Source organism: Lathamus discolor, chromosome 15, assembly GCF_037157495.1.
Source record: "Lathamus discolor isolate bLatDis1 chromosome 15, bLatDis1.hap1, whole genome shotgun sequence".
NCBI classification, from domain to species: Eukaryota; Metazoa; Chordata; class Aves; order Psittaciformes; family Psittacidae; genus Lathamus; species Lathamus discolor.
The window spans coordinates 829,188-847,182 of NC_088898.1; the positions used below are offsets into that span (position 1 = coordinate 829,188).

At 50.9% G+C, this 17,995-nt stretch overlaps 1 protein-coding gene across 2 annotated transcripts in view; it reads left to right on the forward strand.

Annotated features, from left to right (window-relative positions):
* COL5A1 (collagen type V alpha 1 chain) overlaps positions 1 to 17,995 on the forward strand; it is a 134,235-nt gene that overhangs the window by 44,690 nt on the left and 71,550 nt on the right. For both annotated transcript variants that reach the window (XM_065696027.1, XM_065696028.1), the window contains exons 5-7: positions 13,470 to 13,601; positions 15,534 to 15,680; positions 15,790 to 16,038. In XM_065696027.1, the coding sequence (XP_065552099.1) occupies positions 13,470 to 13,601; positions 15,534 to 15,680; positions 15,790 to 16,038 (528 nt within the window). The remainder of the gene's footprint in view (positions 1 to 13,469; positions 13,602 to 15,533; positions 15,681 to 15,789; positions 16,039 to 17,995) is intronic.

Genomic DNA, 17,995 nt, shown 5'->3' on the forward strand with positions numbered 1-17,995 from the left:
AGCCAGGTCCGTTTTCCCCCCATTCCCTTTAATCCATAAAACCTGGATTCTGTATTTACCTCCTGGGGCAGAAACCATTCCAAGTCATGATTAAAAGCCTCTGTGCACACAAACCCCTTGATCCTGAGCCACCGCGGTGTGATGGGCTGAGGACAAAACCTCGGGGTGGATCTAGGGGCTGTAGCAGCTGGGGAGGGAGGAAGCCTGTCCGTGGGGCTGAGGAAAGGGCAGCTCAGCTTCCAGAATTCAGCTATGAGGGAAAAAAACTATGGAGTGAAAGCAAGGGGCTGGGGGGCTTCTTAGGTACCTGGGTACTCAGAGCTCCAGCTGTTGTGGGGTGGGAGCAGGAAGCCCTGAAGTGCTGCTGGAAGCAAAGAGCCACTTTTGAGTGATGGAAGTGAGCCCAGAGTGGGGGAGGCTGAGGCTTTCCAAAAGGAGCCATGGGCTTTGGAGCTGCCTGAGGGCTCACCTGGGGTTTCACCCTGGAGCTTGGGAAGTGTTCAGGGAGCGAGGAAGGGGAATCCAGAGCAGCAATGTGGGGCCTCCCTGCCTGCTCCTCCCGCCCTTGTAGCGGTGGTGTGAGTTGTCCGATGGAGCTGTGAAGTGCTGCCTGTTGTTTGGCCGTCATGGATGGTTATGGCTGCATGTTCCATGGAGACCCTGCCCTGGAGTTCTTCCCTGCCACCACCTCCTTTTCTGTACCCAGCCTCCTCAGGTCTCTCTTGAGGCTTCACCTTTCCCAGACCGTCATTTTCCCATCGCATCCCCCACCTCCAGCGTAGCCACGGTGGGAGCAAAGCCCAAATCTTCCTGACCCGTTGGGACCAACACCTCCCAGGCAGACACCAGGGCCCTGTTTACACAGGGCTGAGTAAAACCCGAGCAACTGCCTCCACTTTGGCTCCGCGCAGCTCCAACAGCGAGTTTTCAACTGTGCAGCTTAAGCCAAGAGCTTCACTTCACTACATATTTTCCACTGTGAGAGTCCCCCTTACAATAGGCTGGCGTATCCCTCTTGGTGTGGGCGGCGCAGCCAGCAGAAGCTGATCTCGTTCCTAATTTTCCATAGATGAAAGGGAAATAAATCAATGTGAAACCGGAGCCAGGAACCGGCATCGCTCCGCGCGGAGGGGGAAGACACAAAAGAGCAGCGCTGCGCTGTGCCACAGCTTGTAATGAGGGAGAATCTGTTTTTAAACTATCGCTTCTGGTTCACACATATGTCATTGAGAAATAACTCCTATAGGGAAAAAAGCCCTTTAGCTCCGTTATTAGTGGATTATTTGATTTGGAGGGAGAGAGGAAACTTTGTGCGATCAGCTCTTGGTAAGGCGGTGACATCAGGAGATGAAGCTGGATGGGGGAGATGCAGCACTAAATGAAATGGTAAAGGAAATAGGGACATCGAGTATGTGGTGAGGTCTGCATGACCACAAGAAGGAACGCAAAGGCTGGGCAGCTTTTGGCAGCCTCGCAGGTTCTAATTTGGGTTTACATGGAGACTGCACGCTCCGTGCGGGCTGCATCTCCTCTCCAAGGAAAACGCTGTGATTTCCTCATTTCATGTGAGGAATGGAGCTGGGATAAGAGGGCACTGCCCAGAGGAGAACCTCGGATATGAGCCAGGCTATGGGGCCGTGGGCCCTGGGCCCTGATGCAGTGGGGTGACAGCTAGGACCTGGAGAGTGGTGGCACTGGTGCAGGATAACTGGGCTGCCTGGTGCTCAAAGAGCAGTGGAGGTCAAGGGGACTTGGGCTTATTCCAGGGATTCCTAATTAATGCAATGAGGAAAATGGAGAAAATCACTTTTTTGAGGCTGTTCTATGGAGCGCAGGACACCGATGCTTCAGAAAAACGGGGCTCTTCTGCGTACAGAAACTGCTCATTGTTCCATCCTCTCCTCAATCCCGCTCAGCTTTATTAACTGCTGGTTCAAGGCCTGGCAGATCATGACAGACAATGGCATCCATTCATCTTGTCCTATTCATTTCTCAGAGGCCTGGGCTGGGCTTTCGTGTTTGTTGTTTTGTTTGCTTTTCTTCCTTTGAATTTCCATGTTGGACAGTGGAAGGTCAGGCTGGCGCTCTCCTCCCTTCATGGAAATGCCTCCCACAGCGTGCAGGCTATGGAACTGCATGTGAGTTCTGTGGGATGCTGCCCGTGGGGCAGTGCTGACCTGTGCTGGTCCCCACACCCTGGCCTCAGGGCTCCACTTAGCACCCTGCTGGAGGGTGGTGGTGTGGGTGCAGGCTGCAGGAGCAGCACGTAGGGTGTGTGTGCAGAGGAGGGGGAAAAGCTCCATTGCCTTTCACTGCAACCATTGATTTGAAGCCAAACACTGCCTGGTTCTGGTACCTTCCCAGCCTGTCCGGCATCACTGGTTGAGGGGGGCTGAGCCCCGTTGGCATACTGGGCACTTGGGATGGTTGTCAGGGACAGCACCACCTTGTCACACTGTTCCCTAACTTTATCCTCGCAAGAAAACTTCTTCCCTTGACTATCACGAGGAGGTGACAGTGGCAAAGCCCATTCCCAGGTGCCTCCCGAGTTGCCCTGCTTAAGCACATCCATGGAAGCAAAGTGTCTGAGCAAGTATCAAGAGATTTTCTTGAATAGTCTGGTTTGCTGCTCGCAGGGGCTCAGCTGCATAATCTGACCTGATGCTTCTATTAGGGAACAAAACCCCTCCATGTGAATAGGCCTGTGCCAAATCAGCTCCTATTGGAAAACAACTGGAAGGAGCTGCTTGAAGAACTTCTGCTGTGGGGCTCCACTCATTCCTTGGCAAACTCCTTGGAACAGACAACTGAAAGGAGAAAACCATGTTCAAGTTCTGGATCCATATCTGATAGCTTTGGGTTTGAATTCTGTTGCTGTGAGGTCACCCTCAGCTGGTGGTATCAATATTGTGAACAGATGGTGGGTGCATCTATTACCTGGGAGCTCAGCAGTGCAAGTCTGGGGCAGTTTTTAAAGCATTCCTTTCAAAGCTATCCTATGGATTTACACTATTCCTGGGAGAAGCATTTGTAACTGGGAGGGGCAAAAAAGCCTAACAATGACCATGCTATAAAAGTTGTATTTGGGTTAGATGTAAAAACAGTGACAGCAGAGTACGTGGTGATTGTGGGGCCTCTATTTTTAGGGATCAGCACTGTAATTTGCGTGGCGTATGATGTAAATGCTGATTTCAAGTTACCAAATGAGGAGTTTGAAGCAGAAATCACAGAGCGACAAGCTGCTGTGTGGTCGTAGAGGGGAAAAAATAACTCCAAGGGTTTGAGCCCAGTGTGTTTGCTGGAGAGACAGTGGCAATTACAAGTCTGTCGGGCAGATGGATAAGCCACTGTTCTTAAGTAAAGGCTCATCTGAGGTTGCCTGGGTGGCAGGGACAGCCTGACGGTGGCCATCCCCTGATGACAGGTAGCACCCAGACCTCGGGGCTCTGCTGTGTCCATGATGTTCCTCAGGGAGCTGGCTAGCTGAGACCTGGGCACGCTTGGATTTCTCCTCCGTTCTTCTTGGGTCTGGAAAATTGAGGGGAAGAGGGTGTTTTCTGTGTATAGGCAGAAAAGCAACAAGAGCTGCTTATTTTGTGGTGCTTCAGCTCATGTTTCTCCAGTTACTGCAGGAATTGGAAATCTCGGAGATGCCTTGAGATTAGTCAAGTCTAGATTCCTTCTAATTTGTTTTGTGGTTGCTTTAACTTCTCTTATAGTAGGGACATTAAAGTGATGTGTTTTCATTGTGCATGCCTATAGCTCACCATATGTGAACTCACTGCATAGCCTCCCTCAGACAATGAACTTGCACGATGCATTTCTCTTACTAAGCTGTCTGTTTCCATGACATTTATGGGAGTTTAATTATCTCGAGCCTTTTTCCTCTGTCAGAAGTGATTGAAATCAGCTATATGAGGTTCAGGAGTTATTGGGATGGATGGACACACCTGTGGCTGCATGGGGATCACACATGGCTTGCTTTCAGGGGAAACCAGCCAAAAAAATGCACTGCTGTCCTAATGAATTGATTAGAGGAGAATGCTTCCTCATGTGTTAGCTTAACTCTTCAGATTTAATAACCCTCCATGTGGTTTCTGGTGCTCATGAGAGAGATGAGTATTTAGCTGCTAGCAGTTGTAATTACAGAGGCGGCCAGAAGGCTGGGTTGTTTCTTTGGTGAAGGTGTTTTGCTCTCATGCATACAACAGCTCTACTCCAAATGCTTCCCTCTAGGTAGGATCCTTGTTAGGGATAAACCCCGTTCAGGCTCCTTTTGGTGGCAGAGTGCAAGGACTGGTTCTGCCCGAGTGGATCCCACACCGGGGGCATGCACAGATCAGGTCTGCAAAGGACCTACACAGGGTCTGACCTTAACATCCCACACGTTCCCCAGGAGATGGTGCAAGGGTGCCACGTCCTCCTGCCAAGCTGGCCCTGTGTGCTGAGTCTAAACCTGCTTTTCTCCTATTCCAGCTCTTCCCAGAACTGGTTTCCTATTTTTTCAGTCAAAACCAGAGGGGGGAAGGAGAGTCAGACTATTTACCATGTCCATGGGAGATTGGGAGCAGCCAAAGAAAACTGAGTCACTTTGGAAGGGTTCTCTGGAGTCAGGTTTTTTCTCTCTTTTTCCCTTCTTCCCCTGAAATAGAAGGCACACCTTTGCCCAGCCAGCACTCAGAAAGAAGCCAGCACAGGAGTTATTCCTTCCAGTCAAGCCTGCTTGGTAGCATGGTCTAGCTAGATCTCATTGCAAGGTTTCCATCCCACAGCTGTGAGAACCTCTGGTGGCTCAGTCCCAGCGAGCCAAAGGGCTCCAGCTCCGGCCCCGTTTGCTGTTCTGGGGAAGGTGTTGCTGCAGGACATCTGGAAATGGTTTCTCAAGAGAAGGGTGTCAGTGGATGGTCCCCAGCCACAGCAGCCTGCTCCTTGTAGATGGACACAGTTCTTCATTCTCCAGCCCTGTGGTCCCTTTGGAACCGGTGTTCACCCACTGCAAGTGTGGGCTTCCCGCATGGTTGGGGCTGAAACTGGAGCCCTGGTGGGTACCACAAGCAGGTCTTGTGGCTTTGCATCTCCTACAGGGAATGGAAATCCCAATAATCAAGGCTTGTGACAGGCTTTGGCAGGGTGCGCGCCTTGTGCCAGGAGTGGAAACAAAGTCATAAAGAAGGCAGAGTCTTTCAAAAGTACCCAAATCTGGATGCTTTTCTCCAGTGGAGGAGCTGGTTTGCGTTAGTGCTCAACAGCTGCACCTATAGATGTCATGCTTGAAAAGACACGTTTAAATAGGCAGCATGGCTGTGCAAAACACAGATGCAAACACTGTGGCTTCAAAGGGGAGCTTAGAGAAGTGTGCAGATGATGTGCAAGGGGCTGCATCCTTGTCGCTCTGCACCACATGAGGTGAAGTGCTCTGGGAAAGTACCATGTTCCTGGGTAATAACTAAGGACTGTCTGTGTGCATGGGTGTACATGTGTGAACCAGCTTTTGCGGGTGACCAAACATGCAGCTGCTGCTTCAGAGAGACACTAGCCACTCGAATGTGATGAAATCTGAGCGAGGGGTCGTGCAGCTCACCCAAACCCGTGTGGGTTCGATGCCTTGTTCCTCCCATGTGTTTCTGACCTGCTGGGGGAGGCTCAGAGCATCTGTCCAGAGCACACTCAACAAAAAGCTTAAAAATGCTCATTTTGCAAATATCAAGAGTGACTTTACAATAGGAAAATGAAACTTGAGAGTAACGTTGTGTCTTCAGTGGGGTGGGGAGGAGGGCACTTCTTTTTTTCAGGGGGTTCTTTTCTTTCTTTCCTTTTGGCCTTTACAGACCCAAGCTCTGTGCTGTTATTTTCCCCTCTTTGCAGAACAGCTGCAAAAACCTCTCGTATTCTTTTTGCCTGCATTACTGCAGTGCTTGGCTAGGCTGTAGAAGAGGATGAGGGACTATAAAGCAGCCTTTTGTCCCCCTGGTCCCTGCAGCCCTTCTCCCTGTCCATCCATCCTGGCTGTGGCTGCAGAGCAGGGGACACTGCTGATCGCATCCTGCTCTCTGTGTCCAGAACTGATGGTTTCATGCCCAGAAATTCCTTGCAGATAGATTGTGGTTTGTTGAACAGACATAAATACATAAAAATAGCCGGTGGAGCTGAGTACCATGATGTTGGTTTAAGGGTATCTGTGTCTCTGGGTGTTTTTAGCAGGTTTTTATGTTTGCTTTATTTTTGAAGGTGTCTTGGCTGCCTTTTCCTTTCCTGCAGCTGCTGCTGCTTGGCTGCTGCTTTGCCCTGGGCATCCCTTCCTAGCTCAGAGAAAGGGTTCTGGTGTTTGTGAGCCATCAAAAGAGGAGGAATGCAGACAGATCAGCAGAGTGCTGGCCACAGGGAAGGCAGACGGTTTCAAACGGGACCTGAGTTAGGGGAGTGGGAGCTTGAAGGGGAAGGGGAAATCAAAGCTCGCAAATGCTCTGTTTTGAGGAACTGGAGTGCGTGAGGGTGATGCCACCACGCTTGCAGCAGCTGATGGAAGGCTGCGGGTGCAGAGCTGTGGGGCGTGAGGAGTCATTTCTGCTCGGGCTGGGTCCTGCTCCCCTGTGCATTACGCCGCAGCAGTTACTCAAAGTGCTTGTCGGCTCCGGAGCGCTCCCTGCGGAGCGCGCAGGCGGTGTCTGGTGGTTTGCAGCACCAGACATGGAATCATGGATTCATTTAGGTTGGAAAAGACCTTTAAGATCATGAGTCAAGGGAAAGCTGGACGCGTCCCCTGGTACGTGCGTGGGCCGGACACTGCCTCCTGCTCTGCGCTGCCTGACCTGGGATGCTCCTGTGGGAGCCTCTCGGCCGGTACTGTGGGGACAAGGGGGTTAAACCACAGCCCCATTTCTGCTGTAGTGGCCGCATTTACCTTCCTGTGAGCTAACACACCGAACACGTGCAGATGTGTTTTTCCTGGTTTCTTTCTACCTTATATTTTCCCATTTGCTGGAGAAAATCCCCCTTGCTCACCAGCAGCTGTGCCTCTCGTCCTGCCCCATCAGCGCCGTGGCCGGAGGAGGGATGCTGCCCTGTCCCAACAGTGGCTTTTCCAGTTCTGAAACAAACCCCTGGAGAAGTGCATTGCTACAATAGCCTTGCTGTAAATGTTTTGTAGATTTGATGCTTTTTGTGCTCCTGCCGACACCACCTGTTTTCCGAGCTGCCTTTTCCTTAAGGGTTGTTTTTCTCTCTGCCTTGTGTCCCTTAAGTTCCTGGACCTTAATTAAACGCCAGGTTGCTAATTTGCCTTATCTGGGTTTTTCCACTCATTTGGTAAATTTCCAGACAAAAACTGCCCTCCAAGGTCTAGGCATCAGCTTTTAGCGAGGGAAGACACATTGCTTCATGGAAGTAATGCTCGTTTACGGCTTTTAGTGGGAGCCACACTGTAACATACTGTGCGATGCTCATGTTGTGCTGAGCCCTGCAGCCCCCTTCAGTGAGTCAGGGTCAAGGTTGAGTAAGGTGAAGTAGAACTGCCTCAAAGCATAAAGCACCCCGGAGCTTTTGGGGATCTTTAAGCTGGTGATTGGATGTCTCCTGAAAGGATGGAGGTTTCAATTGGCAAAGTGCCTGGGGATGAATCAGTGTTGGCAATGAAGGGAGCTGGTGCAGGGAGGACAGGACCGTGTGGTCCGGGTGGCAAGTCTGGAGCTAAGCTTGGGCTCTTGCCCGATCATTAAACATCCATCTGAGCTTGGTCAGGTTTTTTCATCTTGTCCCTTTTCTGTTCTCTTCAGGGCATTGCCAGTCCTTGTGTGAGAAGCTCTTGGGGCAGGACATGGTGGTTGAATGGATCAGGGTGGCAGAGGGTTGAGGAATGGGTGACTGGAGACGTGTGGGAGCAGGGAGAGCAACGTGGCTCTGGGCTGTCAGCAGTGATTAATGGCTTTGACAAACTCAGCCATTTGGAAAGGCAAGAAAATGTTTCTGCCATTGGGGATTGGAAGCTGGAATGGTGGATGGGTCTGTCCATCACCCACAGGGTGCTGCCAGGTAAATGGTGCACGCTGCTGGTGAGCACTGCGTATGTTGTCCTTGGGAATTAGCTCTGCCTTGTCACTTAAACAAGGACTTTGGCATAAGCTCCATCAAGGCGGAGGGTGCTCAGTGCCGTGCCAGTGCTGCCAGGGGAGCGTTTGCATGAGGGTGGGGTGTGATGGACACTGTGGTCAGTGGGGCTGGGGCGGGGAGTAGGTGCCTGGAAATGAACCTTGTGTTAGTGTCTCCTGCTCTGCTAATGACTTGAGTCCTTGACTGGTATTTGGGTATTGGCAGAGTGACAGCTTCTTCAGGAGAGCTTTCCAGAATTAGCAAAGCCATCTGGCTTTTGTTCTCCTCTTAGAGAATTGCTTGTCCTTTCCCTTCCAGTAATGAGTCCTTGCTAAACTGTTTGTAATTTGTATTACCCTGACAGACCTACAGCGTGCTGTGGTCTCTGTGAGCGCATAGAAAATACAGCCCCGCGCTCCAAACAGCCTCTTTTCGAAGGAAGAGGCATGGAGTGGCTGACCCGAGGATCCAGCAGTTCCAGATGGAGGAGGGATGACGTGGCATTGCCCGACTGTGATTCCATCCCTTGGAGCAGGGCTGGGTGTAGAGAGCAGCTAGGAGTGGAGGGTAGGAGAGTTCAGGGAGGGAGAAAAGACATTAGAGGAGGGGACTGCACTTCCCTGCCCTGCTCCTTCAAATCCAGTGGCCAGGGCTAAGAGGAGCTGATGGATCCTTGTGTGCATCCCCCCCTGGCATCATAAAATAAAGGCTGAAAATTACAGGGGAGGTTATTTACCTTTGAGCCAAGGGGCTTATTTTCCTCTTGTGGCTGTGGTCAGGGGAAGAGCCATGTGGGTTCTCCAGATAATGCTGTAGTTTGTGTTCTCTAAGCCTAATACCAGAAATGTGAATGGCTGAGCTTTGGCTGGGGGTGCAGGAATAGACTGATGGGTGGGGAGAGCTGGGTTCCTGGGGGTACCCCCTCTCCCAGACAGATGCAGTGAGAAAGAGGAACTATTCTCGGCCCTCAAGAGGTATTTGCTTGAGGTTATATTTGGTTCCAGTGAAACTTCTATCCCTTTTCTGCTTAACTAAAGCTGTTTTTTCTAAAGAGGGCTCAGAAGAGGCTCCCATCTGAGTGCTGAAAACCAGAAGGAGCCATTCTTGTGGTAACTGGAGCCCGAAAGGGGAAATAGCAGCAGCCTCACGGCAAAGCTGCCCTGTCCATTCCTGCAGCCCCTCTACGCGGGATGGGGAAGCAAACATCCGGGTTGGGTTCACCCAAACCACCAAGTATTTGTAGCTGACTCATGACCGCATGTGAATCAGGCTTTTTTTGGGCCAGACCTTCAGCTATTGCCTTCACATCCGTTTTGTAGTGCAGGCTCTTTGGAAGCCCGGAGGATGCCCTTTAGGTACTGGTTGCTCTGATGAGCAGACTGCTGTCAGTCCTGGCCAGTGAGAGGGGTACAGAAGACAGGGGCTGGTGGGGGTGACAAGGCTTCATCTGACCCTGTTGCTGCCATTTGGCTTCTTTTCTGGAGCAGCTGTGTTTAAATGAGGGGCTCTGGGTTGATGGCAGTAGGATAAGGATGCCCCAATGCTCTGAGCGGTTCCTGTACATCTGACTTGGGGCTCACTGCAGTGGCAGAGCTGGGGCACGGGGAGCTCTGGGTCACCCCTTGCTTCCTTCCTTCAGTGAAGGCTTTGGGTTGACGCAGCTCTTAGTCCAACTTGTGCAGCCAAGGAGCCTCCTGGCGTGGGGCAGCCGCTGTGTCCTGGGCAGAGCCTGTGTCCAGGGCAAGCGCTGATGACAGCCTTTATCAAGTGGAACATCCGGGCTGCCAGGCTGTCTCCCAGACAGGGATTAGGTATTTTGGAAGCTCGCTGGTGGCTGGGATCCCTAAGCTTTCCCTTTATCATAGAGCTGCATTGAACCTCTGCCACTCTGAAGCCATCCAGCTGGGTTTGCATTTATGGAACCAATGAGTTTCTCATCATAAAACCCAGCAACATCCCAATTGCTTCCAATAATTTGGATAGTGTTTTGGTGTGTTACAGCTGGACATCCTGGCCCTGTGGCTCCAATTTAAATGCAGGAGCTTCAAACAACACCCCAAGCAGGATTTATGCTGATGGATGTTCAGAAGCTCCAAGACTTCAGGGGTGAGGCACTGAAACAACAGCCCAATTAATTGTCCGTGCGGTGCAGTGGGAGCCCTGAAGAATCCCAGTGTTGGCGGAGCTGGTGCCAGATGAAGTCACTGGGATTGGCCTCGCCAGCTGTTTGTTTTGGTGAACCACAGTAATCTGTCCACGTTACTGCAGTTGATGTCATTGGAAGTGATGTGACATTTCTGCCCGCATATAGAATAACTGTTAAAAAATGCTCCCGAAGAGCTTTTCCAGCCTTGTCTGGGAGCTGGCTGGGGCCTCAAATTCAACTGGCTTGGTGGGACTTAATCTATAAAGCAAACGAATCATCAGGCATAAATGGCTTTACCATAAATGTCAGACTCTCACTGGTCCTAACAGCGCTTACATGGGTTTGGTAGAGCATATAAAAGCCTTGGGCTTCACAATCACTTTCATAAACGAGCTGTCCTGCCTCTTTCTTCTCATGGGAAGCTCTAAGAGTAAAGGTCGATATAGGACTTATTCCTTTTCTAAAAACCTAGTTATTTTGGTGGATGAAATTGGTTGTTTTCAGGCAAAGACTTTTTGTATGGGTGTAACTGTGCCTTGCTTCTGTGTGCTAACAAGTACCCCAGGTACGGGAGCACTTCCTGGGGCGCTCCGTGCCCAGATACACCCAACTCATTCCTATGCCAAAGGAGGACCTCACCCACCTGCATGGGTGCCTGGAGGATGCTGAGCTGGTGACATCTCCTTTGAAGCAGCACCAGTGTGTTACTGACTTGCTCCCTGACTTAGATACCTCTTTACCTGAAAATGAGTCTCAAACCCTGAAATGTCTTGGCTGGTAAAGTCTTCGAACCACTTCCTCGATGTAACTGGAAGTCCTCTCCCTTACAGAGGCTTCATGGAAAAGCGGCTGCTGTTGCATGTGTATGCAAGGGGGGTAGTGAATGGTATCTCCGTTATCGCTGCTCCTGCTGAGAAAAGCAGAGGAAGGAGAGGGGTTGGGGTGTCCTGTGTAACCACAACGGTGCGACAAACAGAGCCTTGAGTGAGGAAGGGTGCGGGGCTGGGGGCAGCTATCTCCTGGTGACATTTACTAGCGGCAGCACACTTGAGAGGACACAAAAGGCTCCCAGCATGGCCCGCTCTATTTAAAGCAGCTTTTTAAATCAAAGCAATGGGGCTCTTGACAGCAGAGCTTTGTGCATCTTTTGTGCAGTTCGAAGAGTGGGGCTTTTTATTGCCAGCTAAATTAGCCCATTTTATTGTTTTCACTGGGGGATGAGGTCAGTTGAGTGGGAATCTTGCTAACAAGGTTTTACTCCTGTTTTTCACCATGGGTATCCACCAGTGCTGTGCACTTGCTGGTAATGAAACAAAGATGAATGGTTTAGCACCCTGTGAGCTCTCCTTCCTCCACCATTGAGCTGCTCAGCCTATGTCTGTACCGGAGCTCAGATGCTCCCTGGGGCTCTCACCCCTGCAAAGTTGGGTCCGTTGGTTTTCCATCTGACCTTGCATGCTTGAATGCTGCAGCTGGAACAAGGAAAGGATGGACTTTGCTGAGCAGAGTGATTGATTGGGTTTGAAAAGGAAATGGGAAAATAGTAGGCATGTTGAATGATGCTCATGGAGCGTGGTGAGCTCTGAAGGAGCTGTCTGAGGCAGCTCACGCTCTTTCCTGGCACCCCTCACATACCAAATCTATTTGGTTACGCACTGATTTTCTCAGGTTCTTGACCCAGAACTAGCAGGAAGCTCCCCTTGTTCATTCTCTCCCCTTACTCAGCAGCAGCTGCTGGACCAACACTGTCCTTTGGTGTGTTCAGGGAGGTTGGGGTTTGTGCCATGGCCCCAAGACATGAGCCTGTGGCTCTGGGACGTGCAGGGAATGTCTTCCTCTCTGCTCCAAGGTGCTGCCAGTGCCTTGAGTCGTCAAACCCAGAGGATGCTCAGCTCCTGGTGTGCTGCAGGGAAGCAGGGTGGCATTGAGCCAGGATCTCTCCCCATGCATAGCTCAGGAGCTGCCATCAGCTGAGACTAAAAGAAAACTCAGCTTTAGCAAATTCTTTTCTGCTTAACCTTTTGCACTGTGTTTAGCCAACATGCCTTTCTTTGCTTTATCTGTTCCTCGAGGAAACACAGTTATAGTCCTGGTCACTTATAGGATGCAGACTATCAGCTCTCCTTGAGGTGTAAATCCAGCCTTATCAGGAAGAAAAAGCTTTCAGCCTTCCTTCCTTGCCTCTCAGAGACAAGTACCAAGTCTGCTTTTGTGGCTGTTTTATTTCAGCTTATCCCAACAGTGCCAGACATACCCCATAATCCGATGGAAACTGGGGAGCTTTAACCACCTAAGTGACAAAGGCATTAATGGCTTAACGTGGCTGTCAGTGAGCGGCAGGGTGGTTGAAGTCCTGCTGGCAGAAATAGCAGCAGGAAGGATCTTCCCATCAATCAACTTTCAGCAAGTTGCCTTGGCCAGGTTGGGCATCCTCCAGCGGAGGCAGCTCCAAAAGGGTGATGCCTGGTGTGATGCTCTGAATGCCTGTGAAGACAGGGATGAGGATAGTGATGGATGGTGTTAGAAACCCAGTAACACCCTCAGCTCCTTCAGGTCTCTGCTCAGGGCTGGGCGATGCCCCCAGGGTCACACCATGGCCACGTTCCCCACATAGGTCACGGCGTCAGGCAATGGCCAGAGCTGGCTGGGAACGGGTGATGTTCTGAGACAAAAACTTGGTGTTTTCTGTGTTCCTAATGCTGCATCCCCGGTTTTGGTGGTTACACTGCAAAAGCAAAAGCCAGAACCGTGACAGAACTGCTCTGTGGGTTTGTTAAAAAGAAAAAAGCAAAGGAAAGAATATTTTTCTCTTCAATTAGGAAGCTGAAAACCACTTTGCAGACATTTCTGCTAATTTCGTAAAGGTTACTCACAGGAAACAATGACTAATGAGATTAAACCAATGCTCAATTTTAAGGTAACTCATGTAGCATCTGAAAGGTGCCCAGATGTTGCGCTGGGTTGCTGCAGTAACCTGGAAGTTAGTGTGGTTATCTTTTGGGAGGGTGCATTTGGGACTGGGCAGGAAGCACGGTGGCTTCACACCTCACAGAGATAAGCGGCTGCTTGACCCTGCACTGGGCACGGGGGGTTTCGCTTGGCTCGTCGCAGGTGATGTGTCCGTGTCAGGGAGGAGGCACTGCCAAGCATTTCGCTTTCCCTTTCCTGGTGGTGTTTATCCCCTCACCTGCGCTCTCATGCTCCGTCCCCGTAACGCTCTGTGTTTCCTTCCCTGCAGGGTGACATCCAGCAGCTCCTGATCGTGGCGGACCCGCGAGCAGCCTATGATTACTGCGAACACTACAGCCCCGACTGCGACACCGCCATCCCCGACTCCCCCCAGTCCCAGGACCCCAACCAGGATGAATACGTAAGGCTCCCGTGGGGTTGGGGGGATGCTTCTGGGCAGCGGCATCCAGCTCCATAGTGCGGCTGCAAACGCTCTGCTCCTTCCTCCGTCTGTGCTTCCCTGCAGCTGATCTGTTAGGGCTGAGACAGAGCTTGTTTGTAGGATGTGCAGGTTCTGGTCTTGGCTCTTGCCCTCAGGAGTTTCCTTTCTGGGCTCCTCCCAGTTCCAGAGACTGAAATGAATGTTCGCTTGGAGCTCAAAGCCATGCAGGAGAGACGACCTGAGCTGAGTGTGAAACACCGCCCTTCCCTGGCCGGTGAACCCTGCCCAAAGCAGGCGCCTGCTTCTAGATTCCAACGTTAACTGTTGAGCTTGTAAAAAGATTTAGCAGTTCTTTTCCAGTATTCCCTGAGAACAGGTGTTAAAGGAGGGAAATTTCTTCTGCCCTTGCATTTGACGTTTGAATTTCGTTTGGCTCCAGCTCATCTGTATGAGCTGCTGTGCTCAGTAATTTTTCTGCAAAGAGTTAGCCCCAGATCTTCTCTTCAGATAAAGGAAGGAAGGACTGGTACAAAATGCTCTCTTATTTCTGCTGCTCCGTTAGAAATGCCTGAATGTGGCTGATTTCCAGAAGAGCATCACCTGAATTTTACACCCTCTTAAGAGGTCTCAGGCTCAGCTCACAGCAGTTGAAGGGTCTGCCATCCTCAGCTGCTTCACAGCATCTTGGCTGCTCTCTTGGTCCCACTTCCTGGTCCATGCACTCTCTTGCTTTCAGCTGGTCTCAGGTCTGTGGTCTCCTGCCAAATCCCCACAAATCCTGGAATGATTTGGGTTGGAAGAGAACTTAAAGCTCCTCCAGCTCCAGCCCCTGCCACGGGCAGGGACCCCTTCCACTGGAGCAGCTTGCTCCAAGCCCCTGTGTCCATCTTGGCCTTGAGCACTGCCAGGGATGGGGCAGCCACAGCTTCTCTGGGCACCCTGTGCCAGCGCCTCAGCACCCTCACAGGGAAGAGCTTGTGACTGAGATCTTGTCTAATTCTCTCCTCTAGGAAGCTGTAATGCCAGCAGCCTGCTCTGGCTGAGCTTTGGGACCGAATGAAAACCCCCCACCTAAGCAGGGATCTGGGGAGGAGGGTGATGCTCGCAGGGTGCCCATCCCCTGGGAAGTGCTGTAACCGCTGTGCCAGCTCTGCTGGAGAAACAATAAGTAAAATAAAATAGACCTCGGTATAGTCAAAATATGTGGTAGTAGGAAAAGAAAACTTCTCTTGGAGCCAGCAGCTCAACAAGGGCTGGCTTGTTTTAGGGCTGTGTTGCTCCATGTAAGAATAACTCCTCCACGCGCCGGCATCTGCTGCCAGTGAGAGCGATGGACTGGCAAAGAAATTTGCCATGCCTGGCTGTAACCAAGCGTTCTGTTTGTGTTTCATCTTGAAGAATGACTGACGCCTTGTGGAAAGCACTGAAAATATCCTGCTTTTGGAGCCCTGCGGGTGGATGGGAAGTCACATGGATACTATTAGTGCTTAGAGTGAAAATGGTATCCCGGCTTCGCAGAGCAGCTGCACGGTCCAAGCGTGTTCTTCCCACCTCTCTCAATATATCACACGTGCGACCTGGGGGGTCCCAGCAGTCCAGGGCTAAAACCAGTTAATGTTTCTGTATTGTGTTATCATGGGTGACTGAACTGCTGCAGGTTTGGGCCGTCATCTGTGGTCAGAGGACCAAGAGATGATATAGAACCTCCTCAAATCCCAGCCTTGCCATAGCAGCCCAAAGCCTTACTGAAGGTTTCATAGAAGCTGATGAACAAGAGGAAGGGAAAGATTTCAGTGCATGGATCTGCATCACAGCGTAGCCCTGTTGATGTGAAATAATACCTAAAAGAGCTGGCAGGAATGCCTTTGGGTGCTGCCAGCTTATTTTCTGCTTCTCACCTTCTCTTTGCAGTACACTGACGCGGAGGGCGAAGGTGACACCTACTACTATGAGTACCCCTACTATGAAGATGTTGATGAATCTGTAAAGCCAGAAGCTCCCACCGCCAAACCCAGCGCTCCTGAAGTGGCTGCTGGAGAGAGACCCGAAACCAAGCAGGTACCAATTCAATGGCAAAGATGTGGTTCACCTTTGTAGAAGGGGAGGTGGAGGATGGTGCGGAAGGTTTGCTTTTGTTTCTGATTCTGGCGTTCTATTCCTGTGATAGGACTATCCTGCTCCCACACCACCTCCGGATGAAGGGGACCCTGACAAGCAGACCAAAGAGGACACTACAGCGGGTGATCCCCTCGTGGATGAGTACAACTATGAAACCATTAATGAGGAATACTTCACACCTCTGCCCTACGAGGATGTCAACTACAATGAAGAAGTAGACCCGCAGGGGGGACTGACTGAGAACGCTGTGGAAGCTGAACTCCCCACCAGCACCGTCATCACCTACAACGAGAGCGATGTAATTTCAGTGAACGCTTTTACCTTTCACTTTGTGGTTTTGATGAATCGTGGTGTTTCAGAGCCCTGAGAGCCGCGGGGATGCGCTCACCCATGTGGTAAATCTGGCAGCGCTTTGGGCAGCTCTTGGAAGAGGAAGTTTCTTGTAAAATATTCTCGTTCCAGATATTTCAGGGTGTGGAACACAGATTTTGAGGGTTTAGTGAAGGATTATTCCCCTGGAAAAATGTGCTCATGCTGACATCTGCGTTTCCCTCTGTGAAGTGCTCGTGTGACAAGCAGAAAAATGAGGGTTGCTGTTAAAATCTAAGTAGAATCGTTTTATTTCAAAGCTATTAATATAAATCCTGAAAATGTTGATTTGATGGAAAACATCAGTGTTTTTCATCTTGCCATTCCCACTAAACATCTTCAGGGGGTTCAATTGTAATGCTCAAAAAACCCATTTCAACACTGGGACCAGCCCTCGATTTCCAGCTCCTGCATCCACCAGAGTGAGGACCCCTGCTTTGTGCCACGTCTGCTCAAAGGGGAGGGCAGTCCAGGTCCCATGGTTGACCTACATCAAGCAGATGAATGTGGGTCTCATCTTTAGATGAGACTTAGACAAACTGCCCTGCAGCCACGTGCTGTATAGCTCACTATGTAAGGAAATAATGCTAGATGAGGCCAATTTTGCCATCCAGGAGCACCAGCAAGGGGAGTTGACAGCAGGGTAATGTTTCCTGGGAGGTAGGATGGGACTTGGCAGAGTTTTGTGGTGGTTATGGGGGGACTCAGTACCCTGGCGCTGGTGATGCAGAGGGGTCGTGTCCAGCCAATTGGTGTAGAAACTGTGGTGGAGGAGGAGGTTGAGCCACCCGAAATGATCTACAGAGAGAAACAGAAAAGGCTCCAGTATATCAAGGAAGTGAGCGCCAACCTGAGGGAACCCATGGATGGGAAATTTTGCTGTTTCCTGACAAAGAGCCAGAAATCTTTGGCTACGCTTGAACTTTCTAACAGAGAGGAATTGAGGATTGGATAGCGTGACCTTCGAAAAAAATTGGAAGAGGAAATAAGAGGCTCGAGGGCTGCTTTAGTTGTTAGGAAAAGGAAATAAGAGGAGGAAAGTTCAGGTAGGGAAACACACGGTGAAGCTTTCCTATGTGAAAGCTCGACCCTCTCTCAGCAAAGCCTCTCATAGGGACAGAGTGCAACTGTTCCCCTCCGGCAGCTCCAAAGGAGAGGGCGTTTGGACAGGGAAGGCTCCCGGGATGGGAGGTTGCTCCAGTGAATCTCTTAGCTGAGGAGCAGAGCAAAGGACACAACTTGCCTGGCTGAAGGAGATTCGCATGCACTGAGGCAAAGGCGAATGCAGTGTGACATAGGGAAGAGTCCCTGGAAGTGCCAGCCTGAAGGACAAGCACCCAGGAGGATATGGATTGCAGACTGGGAGCTAAGGGTTCTGCCCACAGCCAGGGACTCCTGGGGAAACCGGATGCTCTAATCCAGCAGCAGACCAGGCTGCTTTGTGAGCAGTATGGAAATGGGGATGGGGATCGGGATCTCCTGCATGGAATTGCCTGCCTAATACCTGTTATTAAGAGCAGGCTTTCAGTGGGTTGGAGAAGGTTGTTTGCTCTTTAGAAAGAGAGAAAAAAATCCATTAAAAATCTCATTCGTGTTTTGGCTGGTTCAGGAAGCAAAGTGCTCATGGCCATGGGTATGTGCGGTGTGATTTCACCTCCCAGGCTCCTGCCGGCAGAGCCCGGCGCTGTTGGAGTTCACCTGACTGCAGTCTGGGGAGGCTTTAATTCCTACGATGGGAATGAAAAGGGGATTTAGCTTTGAACAAGTGAAACCAGTGCGAGAGGTTTGAGAGGCAGGAGCAGGCGCTGAGCGCTCCTGGGCTGGGGTTTCATCATGGCTCATAACGGCTGATAAATGCCGGGGAAGCAATTCCGAGATTTAGTAGG